The sequence below is a fragment of the Panthera onca genome, chromosome E2, assembly GCF_046562875.1.
Source record: "Panthera onca isolate mPanOnc1 chromosome E2, mPanOnc1 haplotype 2, whole genome shotgun sequence".
Classification (NCBI taxonomy): domain Eukaryota; kingdom Metazoa; phylum Chordata; class Mammalia; order Carnivora; family Felidae; genus Panthera; species Panthera onca.
In genome coordinates this window covers 55,975,286-55,993,390 of record NC_138353.1, presented here as the reverse complement: position 1 = coordinate 55,993,390, position 18,105 = coordinate 55,975,286, and the positions used below count along the sequence as shown (strand labels likewise).

Below are 18,105 nucleotides of genomic sequence, written 5' to 3'. Positions count from 1 at the left end.
TTGTGTTTAAAAAAAATTCTAAGCACTTTGGATTTTCCTATACCATTTCCTCCCTGTGAGAGCAACCACGCTAACTGATGAAACCAAGCGTCTCCACCATCCAGGTAAGAGCGGCGTTTAAAAAGAGGCAATCACCCCAACATTTACACACAGAATACACTCGTATTTGATGTATGGTAATAATGAAAGATTAGAGGTTAGAAGAATATCGGAGAGCCTAGAAAAATGTGCCTTCTAGCATATTATCTTACTCTATCCAACATCCTAGGTGAAAATTCATCTCTGATGAAGCTATATTGCTTTTACTTGAAAAGGCCCAAGCAGCTGTTGGAAAACAGGTGGTGTATAAAACACTGGACCCAGGGAATTACTGTAGATTTGAATACTGATGGTGACACTTGACCGGCTCTTTGATCTGAGCCCTACCCTCCTGCTTCTGGGAATCTCCAGTTCCTCACTCATAAAACACAACTAACTCCATCTGCTTCAAGCCACTGTTGTGAGGACCAAATCTACAGAATGCGTAAAAAAATATAAGTTTAGGGGCGCCTGGGTGGCTCAGTCGGTTAAACGTCCGACTTCGGCTCAGGTCACGATCTCGCGGTCCGTGAGTTCAAGCCCCGCGTCGGGCTCTGGGCTGATGGCTCGGAGCCTGGAGCCTGTTTCCGATTCTGTGTCTCCCTCTCTCTCTGCCCCTCCCCCGTTCATGCTCTGTCTCTCTCTGTCTCAAAAATAAATAAAACGTTAAAAAAAATTTAAAAAAAAAATATAAGTTTAAATAATTAAAAAAACATAAATAGAAGGCATCTCCCCTCAATTCCAGGACAATGAAGATGAACAGCATAAAGTCTGAAATAACAGGAACTTGTGGCCAACGAGACATTTACATTTGGGGAAACTTTGTGCTGTTTCCATAAACTTCTTCCTACAGAGATTCTATGCATGAGGAAAGTTTTTTAAAAAGTGTCATGACAACGCAGGACTTGTCCACCTACCTAAAATTTCTTCAGGAGTTTCGCTCGGCTCTGCATTCCTGTTTTAAAAAAGTTCTAACCGCTTTTTAATTTTTCTATGTCATTTCATAGTCTTTACAGGAGAATAGAAAAAAGCACCGGTTTCATCGTAAATGTCAGTATTACCAAAATAGCAGCGACTGCAGAAAATCCGAAGGCCCAGGCCCAGCTCCCAGTTCTGCCACTCGGAGCAAATGACGTTTGCTAAATTACTCAACCTCTCTGCACCTGGGCTCCTTCCACATCTGCAAGGTAGGAACCGGATTACCACTGGCCCATGCTGGCCATGAGGGTCAGAGAAACAGACGTATGTATGTGTGAGAACACCTAAGCCAATGCCCTCAGTGTGGTAGGCACTCAGCAAATGCCTCTTTCAAAATCCATCAATGTTTCTGGAAAACTCTAGGGCAGACCTATTCCATTGGAAGCCATTTGCCACCTGTAGGTATTAATCACTTCAAAATCTAGCTAATCTGTGTTAAGAGGTGCTATAAGCAGAAAGCATACACTGAATTACAAAGGTAATATATATTTTAAAAATTTCATTCATTCAGAGAGAGAAAATCTATATTTATGAAATTTAACCCCATATGTATACACTGATTGTGTGTATATGATTGTGTTACTCTAAGGAAACTTGAGATCACATATGTGGCTCGCATTATTTTTCTGTTGGACCACACTGATGAATGACACAAAATCCTGTTTTCACAAGCCAAAAAGAAGCTGCTTTTAATGATGGAGACTTACTGCAGGATCAGTTATTTTTCCCCAAGCATTTCGATTAAAATTAACCTTCAGTATACAGTTCTCTTAGTTCTGATCCACAAAGCAATCTGTTATAGACTTAAATTAATGAATCAAAGGATGTCTTTTTATCTGTATTTGAATAGTATCCAGGAGCGAAGCATCATAAACAGAACAATTTAGGCACGTGTCACAACGTAACAGCCCAATACCTTACTCTAGGCCCAATTCTTGGATCTGAGTCATAATTTTTGAGCTATGTATTTCCCCAAATTTTGGAGGCAGTTAAATGGACATGAATTCTCCTAAGAGTAACTGGGGAGCCTTTTGCCATACAGGGATACTTCACAGAGTTTTGAAGTTATCACACGTGTTAAATCAGAGCATATCCACGGCTTTAACTCCCCACTTTACGGCCACTGTAAATGCACAGATTGGTTCTCTACTGCGATGGTTGTAAAACATATTTCATGTGAGTGAGATCGATGTCACTGACCAGCTTGGCAGACTCCAAGCCACTCCCAGTCAATGTGATAAGATCTTGAAACAAGGCAATTACCATAAGCTGGTGGCTCTCATTCTCAGGGATGCTTTAAACAAATGAAGTCAAGTCCCTTCCGTGCCACATGACAGGAGCCTTGGAGGCTAGATGCTACAAGGGCCCAGAGAAACAGGATTCAAATGGTTCGCTCAGATTTTGTAAAAACTGGAGTTTATCTCAGTAACACATGTGCAAAAATATTTTTGTCTAGAATGTGTGAGATCAGGAAAGATGGGGAAGAAATATACAGAAGTAATAGCAACTCACTGCGTACTTCACCTAAGAGTAAACAATTTGTGATTGAGACCCTCCGTTAGCCCAGGGCTAGGCATGATATTTTTTTAAAAAGAACTGGGGGCATCTGGGTGGCTCAGTCACTTGTCTGACTTCAGCTCAGGTCATGATTTCACTGTTCGTGAGGGCAAGCCCCACAATGGGCTCTCTGATATCAGTGCAGAGCCTGGTTTGGATCCTCTGTCTGCCTCTTTCTGCCCCTCCCCTGCTCATGCTCTTTCCCTCTCCCTCTCAAAAAATAAACATTAAAAAAATTTAAAAACTATGTGATTAGAGATCCATTTTGGGGATGTCTGGGTGGCTCAGTCAGTTAAGTGCCTGACTTCAGCTTGGGTCACGATTTCACAGTTTGTGAGTTCAAGCCCTGCATTGGGCTCTGTGCTGACAGCTCAGAACCTAGAGCCTGCTTCAGATTCTGTGTCTCTCTCTCTCTGCCCCTTCCCCGCTCACACTCTGTCTCTCTCTCCCTCTCCCTCTCTCTCCCTCTCCCTCTCTCTCCCTCTCCCTCTCTCTCTCTCTCAAAAAATGAATAAAACATCTTTAAAAATTAAAAATATATATATATATGTGATTAGACCTCCATTTTGCAGGGCGCCTGGGTGGCTCAGCCTATTATGTGGCCAACTTCAGCTCAGGTCATGATCTCACAGTTCGTGAGTTCGAGCCTTGCATCCAGCTCTCTGATGTCAGTGCCGAACCTGCTTCAGATCCTCTGTCCCTCTCTCTCTGCCCCTCCCCTACTCGCTCTCACTCTCTCTCTCTCAAAATAAACATAAAAAGAGGCGCCTGGGTGGCTCAGTTGGTTAAGCTTCCAACTTTGGCTCAGTCTTGATCTCTTGGTTCACGAGTTTGAGCCCCGCATCAGGTTCTGTGCTGACAGCTCAGAGCCTGGAGCCTGCTTCGGCTTGTGCGTCTCTCTCTCTGCCCCTCCCCCACTTGTTCTCTCTCTCTCTCTCTCTCTCCCTCCCTCCCTCTCAAAAATAAAATAAAAACATTAAAAAATAACTAAATAAACATGATAAAAAACCTCCATTTGGGGTCACTTCAGGTCCCCCTTAAGATCATCCACAGCTCAGCTAAAGGTCACAGAGCACAAGCATAGGCAGTGACAGTAGGTATCCAGCCCCTGCTTGGGAGACCCCAGACCACAGTTTCCTGGAGGCACTTGACACACGGAAGCCTACGATCTGTAGGCAATGGATTTGCGTTGTAAACCCCGCCAGGGTCAAAACAGAATTAGCAGCAATATTCTGAGCAGTTGATTTTTTATTTTTATTTAAAACTTTAAAAACAAAAACAACGGTTTCTCTCAAGTTATCCCTTCCACTGATTGCTCCTTTCATTTCATTTTTTTGGAATTATTTCCATCCTGACTCTTGAAACCGGGTTAGGAGCCGAACTTACGTCTTTTAACATAAGTGTTTACAATGGTGATGATCCATCAAGATAAACAAGCCTTAAATTTAGCTTTTTCCGTTTCTGTCATCACTTCCTCTATTCATTTTATTTTGGGGAGGGATTTTTTAAGTGACAAAAAAAGGGGGGAAATAATTTTTTTTTTTGCATTTAATTAAGCAACTTGATTCAAAGACTGGCTTCCCTTTACCGAACACCGTGTACTGACGTCTAGTTAAGAAGGGTAAATTGTTCATCGTTACCTTTTTTTTTCTTTAATTAGTTTCTAAACGTGATTTCTACACCCAGCATGGGACTTGAACCTGCAATCCCGAGATCAAGAGTGATACGCTCTACCAACCGAGCCAGCTCGGCTCCCCTGTTCATAATTAGCGTTTACGTGCTGCCAAGACTGTTGGTGCTTATTAAGTGGACCCACAGATATCAAGAACCCTCTGCCGGAAGACTGGTCAGGACTTCACACAGAGTGGACACTTGAGGACTGAGAACGGTGACTGTTTAGGTTCGCAGGTCATCCTGAGTCCCTCCAGGTTGTAGACCAAATACAATGGTCATAATGGGAAGGGAGGGAGGCCTGTGTTGTCGTGATTTGCCAGGCTCACTCCCCAAGCATTTACTACAGTCTGACTCTGATGACACAGAGTGATGAGGAATCGTTGACATTTGCATGGCACTTACTTTGTGCTGGGTGCTGTTCTAAATGCTTTGCATGTATTTGCCCACTTAATCCTCATGACATCTCTATGAGGTTGATCCTGTTAGGAACCCATCTCATGGCTGAGCGAACCAGAGCCGAGGCAGGGAGTGCGGCACTGGGAACCACATCAAGACATCGCGGAAGCCAGGCCCCTGAGTTCAGGAGTTCAGAACAGAGATGGAAACCAGCAGAAATAAACCAGGCAGTTAAAATTTAGTGCTAAGACGGGGGGCGAGCCAGGCAGGGTTCTATGAGGAGCATGGAGGAAAAAAACACTTAATGAGCCAGAGGGGGGCGGTCAGAGCGGTGGCCCTAAAGAAGGGAAATCTTGGCCGGTCCACAAGATTTGAAGGAGCTAGCCATGTGAATTGGTCCTGGCCATGGGGCAATTGGGGCCATAGCAAAGCGGGGAATAATCCAGAGGGAGGAGCAGCCAACATGAATGGAAGGGAGAACTTGGCCAGTTCAAGAAACCACAGTGGTTTGGTATTAGAGCGAAGAGCCCAGAGTTCCATGTGGGGAGTGGTGTGAAAGGGGTCATGTGTTCTCCTCATGCATTTATTCAAAAGATATATACTGAATACTAACTATCTGTCCAGCACTGTGTTGGGTGCTGGGGATAGAGCCATGGACACATCAGAAGAGAAGGAAGGAAGAAAGGAATAAAGGAAGAAAGGAATGGAGGGAAGAAGGAAATAGGAAGGAAAGAGACTATATTCCTGCCTCCAGAGAGCTTACAGTCTTAACAGGGAGCCAGACTTTAAACACCTGAACAAAGAAATAAATGCATATTTTACAAGCTAAGAAGAAGACCATGAAGGAGCAAAACCACTGTTAGCAATGGAGACCCTCCTTTGGAACAGGGGGCAGGGAGAGCTCTGAAAGGTCAAACATTCCAGCAGGTCAAGCCACTTAAAGATGACAGGAACCAGACCTGAGGGAAGGCTGCGGAGACCAACCAGGCTAGACCGTGAAGGGCCTTTGCAGATATCTATGAAGACTACAGAATATCGTCCCAGTGGCCAAGTGGCTGATGAGCAAGCAAGGTCCCATTAAGCGAGGAGTAAAGCGATCAGATTTGCACTTAAGTCACGGCCCCAGTGTGAGAGCAGAGCAGCGGATCCAAGTCCGCAGCCCGTGGGCCCCCACAACTCTCCCTCCTGCTGCATCGTGCACTTTTGTTCGTGAGCACCCAGCCGTCCAGGTCACAGGCACCTAAATTCTACAGCTGCTTAGAGTGTGAACGCCCGCATTTCAAGAAGCGACTAGACACAGTCTCGTTAGCTCTCAAGCTGGAATTCAGAATTAATTTCTACAAGCTCCCTGCTATTCCTCCTTCCCAGCCTGACTTCGTCCAGTTCTGTAATTGACGTCAGTGTTCCTTGCTACCAACCACAGTCATCGAAGCTACGATTTCTTAAGTCACAAAAAATAAATTAAAATATGGCTTTTTTTTTTTAAATGCCAGATGTGAAAATGAGGTTGATGAGTCCCATTGCCACGGCAGGTGAAGACATCTTTACCCAAGATGCATAAGGGATGAACCAGGGCTTTCCCATAGAAACCTTTGGAGCCCTTCTAGCCAAGGTAAAAATAAGAAAATCAAGCCAAGCACTCTGCTGTCTTCCCATTCTCCACTGTCAGGCAGTGAGGGACAGCAGATTCGGTGCGGGGCAAGCCACGATCTGCCAAACACGGTTTCGTGAGTGGAGGTTACTGTTACCTTCCCCAGGCTAGAAACCGCTCTCGCAGGCATGGTTAGCCTCGGCCCTTCCTTTGGAATCCCGCCACCCCTGTCAACACACAAGGGAATAATATGTTCTTCTTCCCTCTCAGGTCTAAGCTGATCTTACAGGTACGAGCCCAGACAGGTAGGAGCTTCTGGGAAGCCTGCTGAAATTGCAGAGACAGCTTGGGAGTTGATAATTAAAGCTATTAACACCTGGACTTCATACGGTTAGGCTATAGGCTTTCTGGGTGAAACAGTATCACAGGTAGTGTGTAAAAATATGAGAGGCGCGTGGGGTTGTTAAAGATCTGAGCTCCAGGACTGCAGCTGAGCTGGGCTTCACTGGGCTTACATTCATTTTAGAGAGTCCTGCCTTCCAAAACAGAATGCTGTGAAATCAGCCACTTTGATATGGCATCTGTTTTGGACACCCTGGGTCCCCCAGGGCCCTCTCTGAGCACACCTTCTTTTTCTTTCTTTGGCTTTACTTTCTCCTCCTGCCCGTAAACTCAGCCTTCTATCTCCTGGCCTCAGGGAAGTCATTTAACCCCCAGTACCTATCCTTTCTCTGGAGGTTCCAATATGATGACATCATTGGGATAGGTCCCTTGGTGCTCTGTGCTGTGCCCAACAGAATGATTCTGTAATGCAGGCTCTACTCTTACCCCTGTCTCAAAATAAGGATATTGAGGGTTAGAGAGTTGGATGGCATGCCCAGGGTCACACAATCAGGTGCAGAAATTTGAACCTACTTAAGTTCAACACCAAAGCCAAAGCCCTACCACTATACTGTTCTTGCCCAAAATGTTTACCCTGAGACCTAGTCCCATATTCCCTATTGTCTCCTGGACATCTTGATCACCATGTGCCTAGGAGCACTCAACACACCCAAGCCTGACTGAACCAAGTCCTTTCCCAACCGCCCCTTTTCTGACTGGTCGAATTCATTTCCATCCTCTGGGCCTCCAAAGCTTGGAGTTACCCAAACACTAAATCCTGGCTCTTTCCTCCATCAAAACACACCTTCCATTTGTTGGTTTCTTCCATGGCTACTGTATTGCCATGACTCATGCCGTCCTCTGTTGAAGAATGGGCAGGAAAGAGAATGGATGTTTGGATGGAGAGGCCAGATCACAATCTCATTTCTGGCAACTTCAAGCTAGGAGATCTTGGCCAACTTCTCACATCCGTAGGAAGGGGTAAAGTCAGCAGCCCCACAGGGAGGGTATGACAGTTAAAAACAGTGGAGACTGAAGCACACACTGAGATGCACGTACCTAAGATGCAAACGCTCTTTGTGTCTCAGTTTCCCCCATCTTTAAAATGAGGACACTAGCACACGCCCCCCTAGGTGGCGGGGAGATTTAACGAATCACCATTTGTGGTTCATGAGAGCGGCACCTGGCACACAGTAGGGCCACGTACAAGCAAGCTGTCTTCCAGCTTCCTCTGCCCTCTCTGTTTTCTAAAGGCACAAGGCAGCAGTCAGCACTGCCACCGGCTCGGTTCTTTTTCAACATACTCATTCATTTTCCCTTCCCACCCACGAGCTGAGCTGACTTGGGTCCCATTGCTTCCCTTCTCTAGAAGCTGGATGCTTGGCAGCATGTCGTAGGGCTTCAAAGATACTAAATAAACATCTCTAAGGATGGCGCTCTCCTTGGAGGAATTCTCTAGCTAGCTATTTTGTTTTCCTATCCTTTTTCTTTTTTAATTGTTTTGGGCTTTTTATTACAGACGCATCTGGGGTGTTTCACAGGCCCATTTTCGTACTTTGTAAAATTATTGGAGGCAGGAGATGAATGCCCGTTCTGCTGGAGTCTGGCAAACCGAACAGCACGGCAGCCTCCACCGTGCTTTATAAGAAGCAGGCAATCACAGTCAGGTTTTGTTGACAATGTGCACAGGCAGTGGCAAATGAGAAATGGCTCTGAAGGGGCTTGGCCTCCAGGAGGAGGGTCTCTCTGGGACTCAAGAGACCAGTTCTTCAAGGCCGAGTCTCTTCATATTGACCCCCAGGCCTCCCCAGCCTGTCAAGCTGGAATCTGTCCCAAGAAGTGCCTAGAATTCTTGCTGCTCCCCTTTAAACTAGTATGACATTGTCCTTTCTGGATGCAGAGATGAGCCACTAACCATGATGAACAATGTCCGTCTGAACACATCCCATCCCACATGCAAACCCCCTTACGTGAATCCCTGTGCCATTTACTTGTTCCTAAGAAGCACTTTGTGCTGTATATCCCGCAATTTTGTTACTTTAGATATGTGCCAAGTCATTTATATCATGAGTTAGTGAGATGCTGTGAAAATGACCATGGCTAAGGGAGAGACAAGCTTGCTTTCGTAGTGCCAGTGGGTTCCCACACTGGATGTATTCATCAATATCCTATTTTCTTTGAAAATATCAGTGGCACACTGTGGATTAATTTCTAGCTTGCTATCTACCCTTAACACACAGACTCACAGATATGAAGGGGAATTATGGAGTTTGTCTGGTCCAGGGATGGCAAATATATTCCATCCCTAGAAACATCTCTAAATGATCAACGGATAGTAGCTTCCAGAAGCACTGCATTGGGGAAGATACTGAGGTCAAGCCAGGGATAATTAGCAATGTCTGCCAGGAGGATGGTGACAGAATGGGCCAATGCACATGCCACTTATTTGCCATCCCAGACTGTTTTACCCCTCCAGTCTGCAGATAAAGAAGTTTTATGATTCTTTCAAGATCACACAGACAGCACTGGCAGGAAAGCAACACTCACATTGCCAGTTACATGGTCTCCGCTCCCCAGTCACAGAATTGGTGTTCACTCCACCCACTGCCCTCCACCACGGAAGAGAATTAGCAGATTCGGCAAAGTTATGGGGAATGTGACAGATGGGGAAAGGCAGAGAAAATCAAGACTTGGAAACACTGGGTTAACACCAGACTGTCAAGCAGGAGAAAACTCTGGCCACACCACGCTGGGGACACAGCATGTGCCTTGTCTTGCTGTGTGCCTTGTCTTTCTACCAAGAAACCACAGAGTCTTTAAGCTCTTGAGGAAAGTGGAGTAGGTGAGTCCATTTGTAGTGAAAAGTCGCAGGAAGCCTAAAGGGCAGTTTGTAGCACTCTTTTTAAATTTTTTTTAATGTTTATTTGTTTATTTTGGGAGAGTGGAGGGGAGGAGCAAAGAGAGAGGGGGAGCGAGAATCCCAAGCAGGCTCCTCGCTGTCAGCACAGAGCCCTATGTGGGGCTGGATCCCACAAATTGTGAGACCATGACATGAGCCGCAATCAAGAGTCAGATGCTCAACCGACTGAACCACCCAGGTGCCCCCAGTTTGTAGCACTCTTAAAGTGTGGAAGCATGCATGCAGGTGTAGGGATCTGCATCCATGTGTGTCTGGAGTGGGCACCAGGGCATAGCAAAGGAGCAGTGCCAAAAGGAATGGTTGCCTTGCTATACAACCCTAGTGGGTCACTGTGATCTTGCCTGCACAACCACCATTCCCCACCCTCAGATAACATGATGCTAATTTACTTTGAGTAACTACCCGTCTTTCGCTCTGGGCCCACAGGTCTTAGGTGGGGCTGACTCCACCTGGCTTCAAGATAAGATGTGTGACTCTGGGGCCCCTGGGGGGCTCAGTCGGTTAAGCGTGCAACTTCAGCTCAGGTCATGATCTCACAGTCTGTGAGTTCGAGCCCCGCGTGGGTCTCTGTGCTGTCAGTTCAGAGCCTGGAGCCTTCTTCAGATTCTGTGTCTCCCTCTCTCTCTCTGCCCCTCCCCCACTCATGCTCTGTCTCTCAAAATATGAATAAACATTAAAAAAAAAGGATAAGATGTGTGACTCAGACTTAGCTAACTAGAGCATCACTACCCAATGGACACAGTGATTGGTTCAAGGGTGGACATGCATTCCAATGAGAACCAGCGAGATTTGATTTCAAGAATTTGTTGGCATTATCAGGAACAGGTGCTCTCTCAGGTGACTTTAGGCTGGGAAAATGAGTAGAGCTCAGTAGAGCTGGTGAGACCTCTACACTGGAAGACAGAGGGATGCGACTATCTACAGCAAAGCCAGCAGAAGGAAAATAGAACCACAAAAGGGGGAAGGATCAAGCTGATGTCCTATTCGGACATGGGTACATAACCTTGCCTGAAGGCAGAGTCATCCCCCAAATATCTGTCACATTAACCAGTAAATTCTCACATACCCTCTCCCATAGTTTTTTGAGTTGGGTTTCTGTCATTTGCAATGACAGAAACGTCTTGGCCAGTAATAAACCAAAGAACTATCTTCCACAATAAGACATAAAGACCCCAGTGCTCCTCTGTGGACCCCGTTTGTCCCAAACAGCTATGTTACCTGCAAGGAGCCCTGGATGTCTTTCCCTCCGACAATCACGAGTTCTGCCATGTCTTCTGCATGGGGAGTCCGGGCGTGGACGAACAGAGTCTTGCCCACTGCACTTATGTTTTTCAGAGCAACCAAGCTGCCGTCATGGTTCACCTTGAAGTATGGGCTTGAGACCTCATAGTGTAGCTTGTTATTTCCCTTGCAGTCATTGAAGGTCACTGGGGAAACAAAACAAAACAAAACAAAAAACAGATGAACAAAAACAGAAAGAATATGAGTAGGTCGGGCAGCTTAGTCCAGAGATATCTCTGACCATTAAATGTGGATTACTGCTCCCCACCCAGATCTACAAATGCTCCCCCTTATCCCACGGCACTCCCTTGTAGCCCTCTGGCTCTGATTGTGCCGGAGGACTTTATTCTTTCTAGATCCATCCTTGATGACCTTTCATGTTCCAGGCAGGTGCTAAGGACTGAGGACGCAGAGATGCACAGGATCTTTTAAGATACTAGTGGCTCTGGGTTCTAGAGAGTGGTTTGGAGAAAAGAAGGCAGGCCAAGAAAACCGGTTAGTCTAGTGTTGTACCAATGATGCCTGGCCCAGATTAATTCAGTGGCAGGATATATGTGAACAAAATTCCTATAGTTGAGTGGCTAAGTCATGTATGGGAAGGATCAGGAAAAGTAGCTGTTCTTATAGGCAAGCACACAATTGTACTCCTTGTTTTCTTTCCTCACCCCACTTTTGTTTTCTTAGCTCTCTGCTGAGCAGCCTAGTTTGTTTAGCAAACCTTTCACTGAAGCATAACACAAATACAGAAAAGCACTTAAATTAGAATGTACAACTTGATGTATTTCCATAACATGGGTGTGCCCATGTCCTGGGTGCCAAGGCCCAGATACAAAATACTAGCCCTTCCCCTCCCTCCTGAGTACAATCCCCACCCTCCTCCTTGGAGGCTGCCCTATGCTGACTTCTGATACTATAGATCTGTTCTACCTGCATTTGTACTTATACAAATGGGAGCATCCAGTGTGTGTTCTTTTGTATTTGGATTCTTCCACTCAGTATCATGGCTGTGGATTGCATCCATGTGGCTGCGAGTCACAACAGTTAATCTAAACCACAGTGTAGTGTTCCAGTATGTGGCTATAATGAATTTATCTATTTTACTCTTTTAAATGTTTATTTACTTATTTTGAGGCAGGGAGAAAGGGGGGCAGAGGAAGAGAGAGCATCCCAAGCAGGCCCCGCACGTCAGTGCAGAGCCCAATGTGGGGCTCAATGCCACAAACTATGAGATCATGACCTGAGCTGAAATGAAGAGTCAGATGCTTAACCAATTGAGCCACCCAGGCGCCTCTATTCTGCTTGATGGGTATCAGGCTACTTCCAGTTTGGGGCTCTCAACATATTGCTGCTAGGAACTTTCTTGTGTGCCTTTGGTGACAACACCTACCTTGGTTTGAGCACACTGTTGAAGCCATATAAATATTTGACGAACTAAGCTGATCATTCTGTTCTGGGATATAATTCTTATGGCGATAATAGCCACATTAGCTGATAATGATAATGGCTAATGTGAACTGAACACTTTCTACACGCAAGGCTAAGTGTTAAGCATTTTATATACATTATCTTATTTAATCTGCACAATGAATGAGGTGCTTTTTTGACCCCAGTTTATAGATGAGGTAACTGAGGCTCAGAGAGGGCAAAGGAGGTGCCCCCCACATACAGTTTTTTTTTTTTTTTTTTTAATTTTTTTTTCAACGTTTTTTATTTATTTTTGGGACAGAGAGAGACAGAGCATGAACGGGGGAGGGGCAGAGAGAGAGGGAGACACAGAATCGGAAACAGGCTCCAGGCTCCGAGCCATCAGCCCAGAGCCTGACGCGGGGCTCGAACTCACGGACCGCGAGATCGTGACCTGGCTGAAGTCGGACGCTTAACCAACTGCGCCACCCAGGCGCCCCGCCCCACATACAGTTTGTGAATGACAAAACCAAGATTGGAGCCCTGGTCCATTTTTCTTGCACAACTATATGTTTCAATAAAGACAAAACCTCATATAGAATACAGCCCTCCTGGGGCACCTGGGTGGCTCAGTTGGTTCAGCAACTGACTCTTGATTTTGGTTCAGGTCATGATCTCACAGTTCCTGGGTTCAAGGCCCACATCAGGCTCTGCACTGGCAAATAAATAAATAAACTTCATTTATTTTTTTTAAGTTATTTATTTTTGAGAGAGAGAGGAGAGAGAGCAAGCAGTGGGAGGGACAGAGGATCTGAAGCAGGCTCTGCATACACAGCACAGAGCCCGATGGGGCTCAAACTCACAAACCATGAGATCATGACCTGAGCTGAAGGCAGATGCTTAACTGACTGAGCCACCCAGGCACCCCAGCAAATAAACTTTAAAATACAGCCCTCCTAAAATCCCTTCAGAACCTGAGGCACCTGTCTGGCTCAGTTGGAAGAGCATAGGACTCTTGATCTCAGGGATCATGAGTTCGAGCCCCATGTGGGCTGTAGAGATTATGTAAATCAATTTTAAAAATCCCATCATAACTTGAATATAAGGATGTAGGCATCCCATCCAATCCTGCTCCTGTGTTCCTGCCCAGCCCTGAAGCATGCTGCATGGTCTGCTGTCAAGGACCCTCTGCATCAGGGCTCCAGCACATTTTCTGGCTGCCGAGGCAGATTTAGGGACATCTTTGTACAGACACACAGGTAGACTTTTTGAGTCTGTAGTTCTCAGACATTTTCTCACTGCTTCTGACCATCCGTCTTGGTAGCCAAGATTAATTGGGCCTACCTGCTTTAAGTTTTTGGAGGTGAACTATGAAGGAGACACATGAAAGTTGCATTGATTGTTATTATAAACTAGCATTCATCCACAGGAGGCACACTGATCAAATGACAGGGCCTGCTGGAATGCCAGGATGCTGGCTGGTTCTGGTCCTGGTCCCTGGGCAGGACCCAAGAAGACAGACTCCTCTGGGGAGGGCTGGGGGTGAGGGAAGGCATACAGAAGTTTATCGGGGTCTAGTTCTGCTTTTCTGTCCCCACCTTCCCTTCTCTTCCCTTACCTTTTTCCTTTTCTTTCTTCCTTCCCACCTCCATTACTTCCTTCCACAAATATTTTCTAGGAACCTATATTATGCTAAATGCTTGGGCTATCATGTTGAGCAAAGACGGACAGAGTCCCTGAGTTTCAGTGTAATCAGAGAAATAGACATGAATTCAATACCTTATAAGTAATAGGGGACCTATTCCAGGCACAAAGAACCACAACATGTGCAGAAGTCCAGTGGCATTCAGGGAATTATAAATAAACCAGTGAGATGCGCAGAGACAGCAAGGGAGACAGTGAGGAGGAAAGAGTGGAGATAAGCTGGAAATGTGGGGTCTGGAAGGCCACATAAAGACTTACTCCTTGAAGAAAGCTTTGGACCCTCCTATCACACTATAGAACCAACCTGCCTCTACCTGAGTCTCACACAACTACAGCTCCCCATTCCAAAGGACACTAGCACTCAAGGTCCTCCATGGCTAAGCTGCCTCTCCTCTGGCCTCTGCCTTCACGCCGTGTCTCACTCATCATCCACACCTGTGCCAGCGTGCACCTGTATTCTCCCAACCCTTTGCTCATACTGATGGCTCTGAGAAAAAGTTACTGCCTGCCTTCTTTAACCTGTTAACTCTTACTCATTCTGCAAGAGTCAGCTCAGGCAGCTTGTCCAAATACCCTCTTTGTGTTCCCAGACTTTCCAGCACACAAGATCTTTTATATCATGTTATATCAATATGTCCACTTTATATATCTCTTTTCCTCATCAAAACCAAGAGCAGAAACTGAATCTTATTTTTTTATTCATCACTCTATTTCCACCAATGAACAGAATGCTTTTCCATACAGGGGGCCATCAATAATGATTACATTTAATCCAACTGCTTTCCAGGGGCAAAGTGATTCTCTAGTGGTGGCAGACTGGTGGTACTTCTTTCATGCTGGGAGCAGGAGCTGCTCCAGGCGAGGGCAGGAATTGAGAAAGAAGGTCCCTAGTTGCCTCTGGTCTTGGTTGAGCCCAGCACTGGAGACAGGTAGGAAATGAATGTCCATGCTGTCCCCTTAGTTCCCCAGACCCGTGTGCTTCCCTTTATGAGAGCACTAGGTCTCCCGTGTTTGGCTTTGACTTAGCTCATTGGTGAAGTCACAGGTGGTGCCTTATCTTTCTTCATCATCCCAGTGATGCTGTACATAGTCCCAAAGCTAGGATCAGTGTGCACACGTTCAATGAATGTTTTGACAAATGACAGTAACAACATCTACCATTTATTGAGTGGCATCTGAGCGCCAGGCTCTGTGCCAAGGACTCTATATTCAGTCTCTTCTTTTAGTCTCCCAGCAATTCTAACCAATAAGCAGTATTTTCCACTTTTTTTTCACTATGTACCCCCCTCAGAATTTTAGAAATGTTTGCCTAATTGCCACCAATGTCATGAACTTTTAATGACCCCAATATACTGCATATCTGTTTACTTACAGTATGTGCCTCTGTGCCTTACACACACACACACACACACACACACACAGTGCAATGTTTTGCCCATCCCTCATGCCACCCCTCTGGGGGCAATATAGTCGCACTGAAAATGTACACTCTGTAAGCATCGTTTTCCATTTTACAGGAAAACAGACTGAGCCTCAGAGAGACTAACTTTATCAAGTGCATACACTCAGAGACAGCAGGAAACTGTCCCCAGTCCATCCGTCTGCATCTACAGTTCAAGCTCTCAGTACATCCATTTCCTGGGAATTGATACATAAGAGGGAAAAGGGCAGTTGCCCCATCCTGACCCCTGAAGGCCACTCATTCATCCCTCTACGCTTCTCAGAAGTGCCAGGTAGGGGTGTACTGAAGGATCAAATCCACATTCAGGATCTGGCACATGGTAGGCATCCAATATAGTCCAGCTTTCTTCCCAGCTTGCTCTACCGAATAGCTAAGGATTGCAAAATGGGTCCTTGTTTGTTTTAGATACCTTTACCAATTCAGGAGCAGATGCTTTAGACTGTGGTTCTTTTTCCAGGCTATGAGAATCACCTGTGGAGCATTTAAAAAAAATAGCAATATCTTCTCAACTCCCAACCAAGATTCTGGTATAACTCAACTGGTCTGGGGACAGGGCACTAGTATCTCTTTCAAGCTCTCCAGATGAATCTAATGCATCTGGGGCCAAGAACCAGGGCCTCAGACAATGGACTTCCTGTCAAGATGCCAGGTTTCCACATTTCCCAGCCATCCTTGGCACAGAGAGGAGGTTGGGGACCTAGCATGCCAGGAACTGCTATTCCCTTGCCTTAAGAAAGGGCAGTTTTAACAGTAGGTATCTAAGCCCTTTTCCAATCCTGGTTCATGTGTAGCAGCCCTGTGACCTTGGGTGGACCACCTATCTTCTTTGCACCTCAATGACTTCATCTATAAAGTGGGACATTACAGTACCTCCCTCACAGGTACTGTAATTCTTATGGTGAGCATCCAACATGATCATATATACCTACATGACAGTTAGAATAGTGTTCCATGAATAAGAATTATCATTACTCCATCATTACTCCTGTAATCGTGGGCATTAAGGAAGCTACTTTTTCCTTTTCCTGCACAGCTTCCTGCTGCCAGCTGGTTTTCCACCTGCCTCCTGGGTCTTTCCATCTCTTTCTAGTCAGGTACCTATGCTCTGGCCTGCTGGGCTGAGTGTGGTTTCCATGGAGATAGTTACTATAGGCACCTCTGCTGGGGCCAAGGGAGTGAGGCAGATGATTCTGATCCAGACTTGCCCATCTTTGAATCCTCCTACTTTTCTTGGCAAAGCCCAACCTCTCTCACGTGAGAGGTTGTGAAGGAAAAGATGACATCAAAGGAATAAAATTACAGGCCCCACCCACAGCAGACTCAACAGAGTTTCGTTAAATATCCTTTAAATAGATTGTTTGTACAGATAACTTCCTACCAATCTAAGGCATTATTTGTCCTAAAAGCACGACACTACACTGAGAGATTCACATTCATGACTGCACTGAATCCTTACATTACCAGTGCAAGGTAGGTAATTTTTTCTTCCTCTCTAGAAACTGAGACTTGGGGAGGTTGAATGAGGTTAAGGCCACACAGTCTCTGCTAGTCTGCCACGGCAAATATACCCCTTCCTTCAAGGCTCCCAGCCTCATGGTTCTGCCATATTTTCACAGATGATCCATTATTCAGCTAATATTTTTCTTCTACGTGTCTCACTTTATTTATTCTCACAAAATTATTTGAAGATAACATTTATAAAATCTGTTGGATGTGCGAGATGTCCTGTTTTCTAATAATGTTAACTGAAATCTAAGGAGTCAAACGAAAACATGCATTTGTCTTTGCAGCCACTAGAGCCCTCCCGAAATGCTGGCCAGGGTTCCATGCCTCTGTGCACATCCCTCGTTTAGAAAAACTCACGCCTGGCCCCGCCCTACTCAAGCTTATCATCTACACGAGATCTAACTCCATATGATTATTGGATATAATCCAGAAGGCCCTCTGATTGAAAGAACATATCTAACATAAATAATGCAGACTTGAGAGAGATGCAAACCTTAGAAAGGCACAGATCTAGACTTCGCCAATGACAGCAACTCTGGCCATAGGTAAATGGCAGATTTGAAATACATGAGGAATACTTTATAAAAAGAAAAAAGTTCACCACACTTTTTTTTTCTTCTTCCTCCTAGAAAAACAGACTCTACTGCCCCACTGATTACACACTCACCTTAAAATCCCTATTAAAGGGTGCAACTGATAGCCTCAGCCCTGCATTGTTGTCTTTTTAACTTTGCTGACACAACCAAGATATCAGTGATTCTCAAACTTTTTAACAAAAATTTTTAAGGTTTTATTTATTTATTTTTGAGAGAGGCAGAGACAGCATGAGCAGGAGAAGGGTAGAGAGGGAGAGAGGGAATACCAAGCGGGCTCTGCACTGTTAGTGCAGAGCCCAACGTGGGGCTCAAACCCATGAAACCATGAGATCATGACCTGACCCAAAACCAAGAGTCGGATGTTTAACTGACTAAGCCACCCAGGAGCCCCTCAAACTTTTCATAGAGATTGAGTCAGTGCATGTTTGGGGACACAGAGTTCAAAAAACATATTAAGGGTAAAATTGAAGTTTTTTTTAAGTTTATTTATTTATTTATTTATTTATTTATTTATTTTGAGAGAGAGAGAGAGAGAGAGAGCAGGGGAGGGGCAGAGAGAGAGAGCAGGGGAGGGGCA

General features: G+C 45.4%; 1 protein-coding gene across 2 annotated transcripts in view; it reads right to left on the bottom strand.

Annotated features, from left to right (window-relative positions):
- The window catches only part of CDH13 (cadherin 13), a 1,089,618-nt gene that overhangs the window by 641,940 nt on the left and 429,573 nt on the right, over positions 1-18,105 (bottom strand). For both annotated transcript variants that reach the window (XM_078439088.2, XM_078439089.2), the window contains exon 3: positions 10,794-11,002. In XM_078439088.2, coding sequence (XP_078295214.1) covers positions 10,794-11,002 — 209 coding nt within the window. The remainder of the gene's footprint in view (positions 1-10,793; positions 11,003-18,105) is intronic.